The following is a 10,974-nucleotide window of genomic DNA, read 5'->3' on the forward strand; positions in this document are numbered from 1 at the left end:
TCATTTGATGGATGTCTCCCTACCCATGTTGTCAGTGCCTTTCACTGGGAGACCAAGGTCTCCCACCTGGAAGACTGCACAAGCCTCCTCAGTGTCCCCGAGACTCCTGGTCTCTCCAGCCGTTCTCACGGCAGCCAAAGAAGTTGTTCTAAAGCACAGATCTGGCCAGGTCACCCCTTTGCCTAAAACCTTCAATGGCTCCCCATTGCCCTTTGAGAAAACTCAAGCTCACTTGTCTTGGGAGACAGGCTCAGGGATTTCCTGGAGATTGACAATTTATTAATGGAAAACTAGCCCAAGGAATGGCCCCTTTTCTCAGCTGAAGAGGTTGGCTTGCGTGGGGCGGGGGTTAGGGTGAAGGTAGGCTTGGGAAGCTCTGGTCCGTGTCTGTCTTTCGTACCAGTTCCAGCCTCAGGACATAGTTTGACCACACTCTAGTCTAGCAGCTTCATCAGCTGCACGTTTTCTGGGTGGGTATCGCTACCAAGGGGGTTCGGGGTTGGGGGATGGGGAAGGAGGCTGGAGGGCTATGAGGAGAGGGGCTCAGTGCAAGAGAATGGTAGTTTCTCTGCAGGGAAGAATGATGGGAGAAGAGCAGAGGTGGTCCAAGCACGGGGGAATCTGCCGTGTGTGTGTCACATGACCCTTTCTTAGTTTCTCACTGGATCCCCAGGAAAATTGACATGACTGATTTTTAGAGCTGGACATGTGCTTTCCAAGGGCCGTGGGGGACTGCTGAAGAGGTCTGGGTGAGAGCAGAGATAAACCCACGCACATATGGTCACCTTATCTTTGACAAAGGAGGCAAGAATATACAATAGAGAAAAGACAGCCTCTTCAATAAGTGGTGCTGGGAAAACTGGACAGCTACATGTAAAAGAATGAAATTAGAACACTTCCTAACACCATACACAAAAATAAACTCAAAATGGTTTAAAGACTAAATGTAAGGCCAGACACTATAAAACCTTTAGAGGAAAAAATAGGCAGGACACTCTATGACATAAATCACAGCAAGATCCTTTTTGACCCACCTCCTAGAGGAATGGAAATAAAAACAAAAAAAACAAATGGGACCTAATGAAACTTAAATGCTTTTGCACAGCAAAGGAAACCATAAACAAGACAAAAAGACAGCCCTCAGAATGGGAGAAAATATTTGCAAATGAAGCAACTGACAAAGGATTAATCTCCAAAATATACAAGCAGCTCATGTAGCTCAATATCAAAAAGCCAAACAACCCAAACCAAAAATGGGTAGAAGACCTAAACAGACATTTCTCCAAAGTATACATACAGATTGCCAACAAACACATGAAAAGATTCTCAACATCATTAATCATTAGAGAAATGCAAATCAAAACCACGATGAGGTATCACCTCACACCAGTCAGAATGGCCATCAACAAAAAAATCTAGAAACAACAAATGCTGGAGAGGGTGTGGAGAAAAGGAACCCTCCTGCACTGCTGGTAGAAATGTAAATTGATACAGCCATTATGGAGGACAGTATGGAGGTTCCTTAAAAAACTAAAAATAGAACTACCATATGACCTAGCAATCCCACTACTGGGCACATACCCTGAGAAAACCATAATTCAAAAAGATAAATGTACCACAATATTCACTGCAGCACTATTTACAATAGCCCGGAGATAGAAGCAACCTAAGTGTCCATCGACAGATGAATGGATAAAGATGTGGCACGTATATACAAGGGAACTCAGCCATAAAAAGGAACGAAATTGAGTTATTTGTAGTGAGGTGGATGGACCTAGAGTCTGTCATACAGAGTGAAGTAAGTCAGAAAGAGAAAAACAAAGAACACACATATGTGGAATCTAAAAAAATGGTGCTGATGAACCCAGCTGCAGGGCAGGAATAAAGACACAGACATAGAGAACGGACTTGAGGACACAGGGGCGAAGGGGAAGCTCTGACGAAGTGCGAGAGTAGCAGTGACATATATACACCACCAAATGTAAAATAGATAGCTAGTGGGAAGCTGCTTCATAGCACAGGGAGACCAGCTCCATGCTTTGTGACGACCTAGAGGGGTGGGATAGGGAGGCTGGGAGGGAGGCTTAAGAGGGAGGGGATATGGGGACACATGTATACATATAGCTGATTCACTTTGTTGTACAACAGAAACTAACAACACTGTAAAGCAATTATACACCAATAAAGATATATATATATATATAAAAGAGGTCTGGGTGAGAGCAGAAGTGTCCAGCGATGCGTGAGGTATGTGGACACAGAAGGCCCCACCCGCTCTGACAGGAGGTGAGATTCTGAGCCCCTCGTACCTTGCGGTTCATGCCGTTTCGGAGCGAAGACTCGATGTTTTTATGGAAGAGTTGGATCAGCCACCTGGAGATTGACACGTGGGGACATGCATGAGGCTTCCCAGGTGGCCCTGGGATGCATTCCGAAGGCTGCCTCATCTGGGAAGCCTTCCTCCCTTTTCCAAATAAACCTAAACTCCCTCATCCCTGGGCTCCAACTCTGTGCACCCCCATCAGACACTTCTTCCCTTGTGTGCAGCGACCTGTTTCTGAGGTTATTTCTTCAACAGGTGCACGGCTGGACCCCCATCCCATCTCAGCCTCAGTCCTCACCACTCCCTCTCTCTGTACTCCAGCCACACTGCTTTGCTGTATCCTCCTGTGTCCTGTGCTTCCCCTCACCATAGGGCATTTGCACATGCTGTTCGCTCTGCTTAAAACACCCCTTGTCCCCAAGTTAATTAACTCCTACTTATTCTTTTCATCTCAATTGAAATGTCATTTCATCAAAGAAAATGAAATGACCAGCCCCCAGACTAGGTCAGATCCTCCAGTTCTATGTGTTCATCACACTTTGTACCTCTTTTTCTCAGTTCTTATTGTGAGCCATTCATTAATGCAATGATTTGATTAATGTTTGTCTTCCCCACAGGCTGGAAGCTTCAAAAGAGCAGGGACTGTGTAGCTAAGACTCTGGGGCCAGCAAGTCCTGGGCTGAATCCCAATCCCTTCTCAATACTCAATAGGGATGAAAACTCAGGTTATTTCCTATTCTTTCTGTGTCTTGTCTCCTCTGAATATGGGGTAATAATTGACGAACTGCACAGAGCCATTGTGTGGATTGAATGAGATAAGGAACATGCTTGAAACAGTGCCAGGCATGCAGTAAGTCTCCAATCGCTGTTAGCAAGGCCAAATTTTTAGTGACCACTGCTACTTCCTGAGCACGATGCATAAGCCTGGTGCATAGTAGATTCTTAGTCGATGTTCGTTGGATGGATGGAGAGATGAATGCTTGCAGGCTTGTGGTAAGGATTGTATAACTTGGTGCACTTAAAGTGTTTAGTGCACAGCCCGGAGCATAAGTGCTCAGTAAAGTTTGCTGAATGAATATTGAATGAGTGAGTGACTCTTCAAGGCAGGGATGTTGTGTGTTCCATCTGTAGACCCCTGTCCCCTTACACCTGAGGCCTGGCATAGAAGTGGCATTTGGGATGTGTTTTCTGAATACAAGAATAATCAGGACAGGGACTGCCCTGGTGGCGAAGTGGTTAAGAATCCACCTGCCAATGCAGGGGACACGGGTTTGAGGCCTGGTCCGGGAAGATCCCACATGCCGCGGAGCAAGTGAGCCCGTGCGCCACAGCTAGTGAAGTCCGCGCGCCTAGAGCCCGTGCTCTGCAACAAGAGAAGCCACCGCAATGAGAAGCCTGTGCACCGCAGCTGAGTAGACCCGCTCGCCACAACTAGAGAAAGCCTATGCGCAGCAACGAAGACCCAACACAGCCAAAAATAAATAAATAAATTTATAAAAAAAGAAAGAATAACTAGGACAATCCTGTCCCTCCTCCCATCCACAGCCCCAGGAGATCATACCCCAGGCTGCTGCGCGAGATGCGTACGCGGACACTGTTGACGTGGCTGCTGCAGCGAGAGCAGGTGACTGTGGGGTGGCCCGAGGTGGGGTCATAACCCAGCTTGAGACCAGCCAAAATGGAGATGCCATCCACACTCAGGTCAAAGTTGCCGCTGACTTTGCTGAAGGGAAACAGAAAGAAAAGACTTGGAGCAAGCATTTTCTTCTCGCTGCCATTCAGACTTCACACCAATGCTGGAAGGCAGGTTTTGCTATTATCTCCACTCTGGGTGAGGAGATGGAGTTCAGAGAGGGAAGGCAGCTTGCCCAAGATCACACAGCAGCTGAGTGAAAGAGCCAGGATTCCAACTCGAAGTCTGAACCCATGTCTACCTGGCAGAACCCTGCTCTTACTGCCTCAGCCTCTGCCTGTGTGCTGTGTGGCACTGAGAGTGTTTCTCAACCTCTCTGAGCTTCAGTTTCCTTACCCAGACCCTGGACCAGCAGTGGGACACCAGCTTTGCCACTAGAAAGCTCAGTTTGGGGGACCAATGACTTTAATTAATGCCCTCATTCATTAAATGGGGTTAATAACTCCTCCCTCAGGGATGAAATGAGTTTGGGATAAGACAGTGAGTGTGAATGTAGTTTGTCAACTCTTCTATAATGTGAGGAAGTATTGTTATCATTTTGTGTGTGTGTGTGTGATCAGTAGTGAAATGATAGATGTGAAACAGCCCAAGTGAAGAAGTAAGCAATTCTTGTTGTGGGGAATGGACACACCCAGCAGTCCTTGTAACAGAAGGCAGACTCAAGCCCCTCTCCTCACCAAAGTGTCTGTTTTCTCCCTGGATTCACCAGAAAGGAGAAGCTGATAAACTGACAGGTCAGTCTGAACCACTGTCACTGCTGCACAGAGTCACTGCAGGGAGGGCCCAATATTTAGATTCAGAGCTGTTGTTTGGGTGATCTGCCCCAATTTTCACCCCTCCCTGCACCCATACCCTCACCATTGCCTACCTTGGGGGGATATGTGTGTATATCCATGCTCCTGACCTTGGACTTGATCACATGACTTGCTTTGGCCAATGGCATACGAATAGAAGTGACCATGGGCCAGTTCAATCCCCCCCAGGCCTTAAGGGGACCTGCATGTTTCTGGTTGCCCTTTTTGCACCTCCGCCATCACTAAATATGCTCTGGGTAGCCCACTGGTCCAGGGAGGAGGAGATACCTGTGTAGCACGGCTACCTCAGCTGAGGTCAACCTACATCAGGGAACCCCAGTCAACACATAGATAGGTAAGTGATGATATATGACTTGTTTGAGGTCACTGAGTTTCGGTCACTGATGGTTTGTTACAGAGCGATAGCTAACTGATAAAGGGGTAAACTAAAGGTCCCACTTAGCCTTCCATCCTAAGCCACATGCACCAGCTCAGCCTTGCCCGTGCCCTGCATTGAGATGTGGGAAAATTCTCAGCTATTAACCAAGGGTTATGTTGAAAATTCTTCTGTGAAAAGTTCCCCCAGGAACTCTGAGGGGCCAAATGGTAATGGGCCAGGCAAAAATTGGGCATTCTCGAGACCTTGGCTCTCATCTCCTCCAAATATCACCAAGAGCTCACTCACACACTCAACAAACACTGAGCTTGGACACGCACATGAAATTCTTTCGTGCCTTCCATTTTCCACTCATCTTGATACTGGCATCTTTGATGGAGAGATCAAGGTCTTGATCAGGCAACGGTCTTATCTGGGAATTGGGAAGCTTGAATTCACGAATAACCAAGCTGCAAAGAAGAAATGATCGGTTAGTCTCTAAGTGTCCCCACAAGGACTCAGTCAGTGGTCAGTGCAGACGCATTCCCCTCCATCCCGGCCCTTTACCCCAGTTATTCCAAAAGAACCCAGAAGCTATGAGAGCAGCCTGGGGAGCTCTGTGGTTAGGCTTTGAAGTCAGACAAATCTGCATTTGAACCCTGCTCTTCAGTTTACTGCTGTGTGACCCCGGGCACATCACTTAATCATGCTGAGCCTGTTTCCTCATGTTGTAAAATGAGCACAGTAACCTCTGTCTTGCAGGGTGTGTGATGATCAGTGAAGATTATCCCAGTGACTACAATTTCTGTAAAGGGTGGAATGTGTCTGCCTTTTTTTCACTACTGTAGCATAGCCTGGTGAGTCAGACACACAGTAGGTGTTCAAAAATATCTGTTGAATGAGTGAGTGCCTAAAATTCTTTAGAGGACATTTATGGATTTCTCTCCCCAGCACCCATTCCCCTCTCTCGTGATGACAGAAGTGCCATTTACTTTGGAGGAACCCTTCCCCACATCTAGTCCGTGACGCTCCAAAGAAAGTTGACTTCACCGCCATCTTCAGGGGGTGGAGCTTGAGACTTCAGCACAAGCTCCTTCGTGTCTGCTATCCCCCTGGCCACAGTGATTGGTCCAGGAGTGTGTACATAACCTAAGACGGACCAATCAGAGTGAATCTTAGGAGTTTCGCTTGAGCTGTAAGGAGAAGGTGCCCTCCTCCCACAGGGCTGGGAGTGCTGAGAAGGTGCCGGCGAGTGCTTCGCGGGGAGGCCCTACCCAAGAATTAGCCCTCCCGAGGGAAGCGGTGCTGAGAGGTGGCAGGAGAGAAACAGGGTCCAGTGACATTTGAGCCTTCCTCAAGCTGAACCCGAAGACAGACAATTCCAGGGACCTGTGAGCCAATACCTTCTGGTTTAGGCCATTTTGGACTAGGTTTTCTGTCCTTGAAACCTCACCCCCACCCCTAATCCTAATTAACATGTGGGCTTGGCACAGAGTTTGGGGGTCCGTGACATCCCCGTAGGAGTCACGGCGAGTGCCTGAAAGACCGTTTGTGTGGTTTTCTCCACATGCAGCTTGGGGGATTGGATCCCCTTGGGATGGTGTAAACATTAGCTTGGGGATCCTAATGTCTCTGAGTTTAGGAGTCGGTGGCTCTGTGAGTCTAGGTCTTGGTGGCCCCAACACACTACAGTCCTGCACACGGAGGACTGAGCTTGACGGACCTTACCTGTAGAAGCTATACTTCCCTTTCCCAAGGTACTCCATCTTAAAGCTTCCTGAGAAAGTGGGAATTGTGACCTTCTCCAACTCCTTCTGCAGAGTAGCCACTCCCTGCTGGCAGGCTGAGGGGAAAGAGCGGGGTCAGTGGTCAGAGGTGTGCAGCCTGTTCATGGCAGGGACGTTGGGATTGGAAAGATCTAAAGCAGGGCTCAAGTTAAGGTTTTTGTCAAGGGCCCCAGAGCAAATATTTTCTGCTCTGTGGGTCTTACTGTCTCTGTCACAACCACTCAGTTTTGCTTTTATTGCACAAAAGCAGCCGTAGACAATACGTCAATGAGTAGGTACGGTTGTGTTCCAATAAAACTTTATTGATGGACACTGGAATTTGAATTTCATATCATTTTCACATGGTGTGAGATAGGATTCTTCTTTTGATTTTTTCCAACTGTAAAAGCCATGCTTAGTTCCTGGGCCATGCAAAAACACGTGTTGGTCCAGATTTGGCCTATGGGCTGTCATTTGCCAAGCCCTAGTTTAAAATATCACCCCCTCCAAATACCCAGTCATGCATCCTGCGGGTGTTATTGAACATCTGCTCTGTGCTCTGCCCTCACAGATACTCTATCTCTCTGGCTTTCGGACTCTCTCGCCACAGGACCTTTGCATGTACCATTCCTGTTGCCTAGGAAGCCCCTTCCTCTCATCTTCACCTGGTCGTTCTAGTCATCACTTCCTCTAGGAACTTTCTCTGACTCATCAGATGAGAGCGATCCCCCTTGTTATCATTCTCATGATGCTGTGGGCATCTCTTTTGGAGCTCCCATTACCGTTTGTAATTATGCATTTATTCATGTGATTTTTTTTACTACTATCTCTCTTCCCTGCTAGATGTAAGCCCCCCAAGGTCAGTGGTAGACGTCACGGACATCCCCTATCTTTACCACAGTGACTGGAACTTAATACCTGTTGGAGGAATGAATGAATGAATGTTCCAGGGTCAGGAATTCTGCCATCAGTTATTAGGTGGTTAACAGCATCGAAAAACCAGTTAAAAGGCAAACACGTTAAATGAGAAGAGTAAGTAGTAGGATGAGGGATCCCAGGAGCCAGTTAGGAAGTAGTAAGAATAATAATAGTAATAATAATAATAACAGTTATCAAGCTCTCACTCTGTTCCAGGCACAGTTCTGGGCTCTATACACGTATTAAGTTACTGAATCTGAACAATCCTGGGTAGTAGGTCCTGTTACGACTCCCGGTTCACAGATGAGGAAGCTGAGACTCAGAAAGGTGACCACACAGCTGGCAGGTGATGGAGGCAGGATTGGAATCCAGGCCTTCTGGTCCCAGAGCCTGTGCCCTGGGATAGGCCTTCTGGGGGTTCAAAATGCATAGATTGTCACTGCCCGGAGGGAAAAGAAAATGTGGGATGGCCACGATCTGTGGGTCTGCAGCGGCCAGGTCTTGAAGGGTCTCTAATGCCAAGCCCAAGACATCCACTGAGGGCACTAGGGAACCACTGAACAGTGTAAGTAAAGAGGGGGAATGGGCAGTTTGCTGTATTTCACAACTGTCACTGGTTGCCGCATGGGGTGTGAGTAGAAGGGGGAACCGAGGCTGCTGTGACAGGACATGAAGACTTCTGGGCTTAAAGGCCGAGCCCAAGCCTCTGCTCTCTGGAAGACTTCAGAACCACCCCAGCTCTGGGTATAGAGCAGGGACATAATCCTTTCTCCTAGCTCATGGGGAACCTTCCGTCTGCACCCCTGGGATTCAGAGGTGTCCTGCCTGGGCTGGGGTAGGAATTCAGGGGTGGGATACCAGGTCCCTTTGGTCCTGTCCTGATTCCCCAGGGGTCCACCGCGGCTGTGGTTCTGCCTTCCGGATCTGATTTCTCCGGCACTGGCTGTCCCCCACTGTTCTGCAGTTCATCTCTCTGCCACCGAGAGGCAGCATTGAGCAGCCCCACCCTGGTACATCTGACAAGACCAGAGCTCAGCTCCAGGCCGCCCACTTCCCAGTCCCTCCTCCAAGTTTGTCTGCTCATCTGTAAAGGTCGCTAGTAACAGTACGTCCTTTTAGCACAGTGCCTGGCACCGATCTGAGCAGGTCAGGGGGCTGCTTCATGCCAGTCTCTCCTCTGTCTGGGCCTGGATGCATGGCCTGGGGGACCCTCTCTGGGTCACCCAGATGGCTAGTGTGCACAATATGGCTGCCAGCCCCTGCCCTGGGGGAGGGCCTCCCCGCCCTGAAGACTGAGCCAGGGACCTTGAGACAAAAATCAGGGCTGAGAACCAGCTTGGAAGGAAGTGAAAGGCCTAGAAGCCAAGTGGGGTATTGCGTAGAGGGAGGGGACCATGAGGCACCTGAGCACTGGACTCAAGAGTCCTCCAGGCCAGGGCTCCAATCCCGGTGCTGCCGCTTCCAGCCCTGTGACCTTGGGTAGCTCACCTTATCTCAGCTTCTTCATATGTAACACAGGGGTAAGAGGGCCTCCTTGGAGGAGCTGTGAGCAGGCCATACACTGGATGTAAAGGGCTGCACACAGCAGGTGCTCAATCAGTGCTCCTCAGGGGTTGGAGGGGAGAAAAGGAAGGCATCCAGTTACCGTAGTCCAGGCCCTTCTGGGTGATCCTGGCCACGACGCCGGGGCTGGTGGTCGCTGTCACAGCTGTGCCCAGGGCGGCCAGCACCACCAGGGTCGCCCACCTCCACGTGTCATCAGGGCCCCTGGCCATGTCTTCGTACTGCAGAGCTGCCAAAACCTCGAGGCCTTGGAGGGGACGCAGGGACCTATAAATGAGGCAGCCGGGGAAGCGCAAGTCAGTGGAATGTAGAAAAGAGGAAGGAACACAGCAGGGGCGGGAGAAGGGATGGACGGCTGCCTGCCTGCGGTCCCCCACCATGGTCGGGGCCACAGCCCCAGAGCAGCCAGCAGTGGAGCCTGGGAGCCCTGTGTCTGTGTGTGTGGTGTGGTATGCTGTGTGTGTTTGTATGTGTGGTGTGTGGTGTGTGTAGGTTGAGACTTCTGGCTCTGGGCATCATTCTCCTCCCTAAGCACCCCTTCTCCCTCCCTGAACCCCCACCCCAATCCCTTTATCTAAGGACTTCCTGGAAGCTGGGTGGTAGGTACATCAGTGCTCATTATATTTTTCTTTTCTTTTTTTTAATGCTTTACTGAGGTACAGTCGAGAAATAAAATTGGATACAGTTGGCCCTCGAACAACACAAGCTTGAATTGTGCAGGTGCACTTATATGGGGATTTTCTTCAATAAATACATGCTACGGTACTACACCATCTGTGGTTGGTTGAATCCACAGGTGTGGAACCTCGGATATGGTGGAACCGCATATATGGGGGGCCGACTCTTAAGTTATACGTGGATTTTCGGCTGCTGTCGGGGGGGTCAGTGCCCCAACCTCTGCATTGTTCAAGGGTCTAGTGTATATTTAAAGTGTACAAGGTGATAATTCGATAAATGTGTACATTGTCAAGTGACTTTCCCAGCCACGCTAGTTAACTCATCCATCACCTCACATAGTTATCATTCTGTGTATGTAGTGAGAAGGTTGAAGATTTACTCTCTTAGCAAATCCCAAGTGTACAATAGAGTACTCTTAGCTATAGTCACCTTGCTGTGCATTAGATCCCCAAAACTCATTCATTTTATAACTGAAAATTATATTTGTCTTTCTATTTTTGATTCCCTCGATGTTTTCCACAGTAAAACATTTAAGGAAACAGAACATTGATTATTTTCTTGTCCTGAGAGGCAAAAATGGTAATAATTGAATGCTTGAATTTTGGAGTCTGGTATCTTAACTCTGGTTTTAAATCTCAACTCTGCCACTCTGTGGTTGTTTGACCTTGGTCAAGCCCCTTAACCTCTCTGAACCTCAATTTCCTCTCTGTAAAGTGGGGATAAACAGAATACCCTCCCTCCCTGGGTTTTTGTGAAGACATAAAGGGCTTTAAACCACGTAAAGCACCTAGCACAACACCCCTGCATAATAAGCCCACGAATGGTAGCTATTAATGTCACTCTGGCTTTAAAAGTAATCCATG

At 48.6% G+C, this 10,974-nt stretch overlaps 1 protein-coding gene across 1 annotated transcript in view; it reads right to left on the reverse strand.

Annotated features, from left to right (window-relative positions):
* The window catches only part of BPI (bactericidal permeability increasing protein), a 29,824-nt gene extending 20,179 nt beyond the window's left edge, over positions 1-9,645 (reverse strand). The window contains exons 1-5 of the mRNA XM_060032719.1: positions 9,516-9,645; positions 6,915-7,029; positions 5,528-5,656; positions 3,885-4,046; positions 2,310-2,373 (exon numbers count right to left, since the gene is read on the reverse strand). Of these exons, the coding sequence (XP_059888702.1) occupies positions 2,310-2,373; positions 3,885-4,046; positions 5,528-5,656; positions 6,915-7,029; positions 9,516-9,645 (600 nt within the window). The remainder of the gene's footprint in view (positions 1-2,309; positions 2,374-3,884; positions 4,047-5,527; positions 5,657-6,914; positions 7,030-9,515) is intronic.
* Positions 9,646-10,974: the final 1,329 nt, after the last annotated feature.

This window comes from Delphinus delphis, chromosome 15 (assembly GCF_949987515.2).
Source record: "Delphinus delphis chromosome 15, mDelDel1.2, whole genome shotgun sequence".
Lineage (NCBI taxonomy): Eukaryota > Metazoa > Chordata > Mammalia > Artiodactyla > Delphinidae > Delphinus > Delphinus delphis.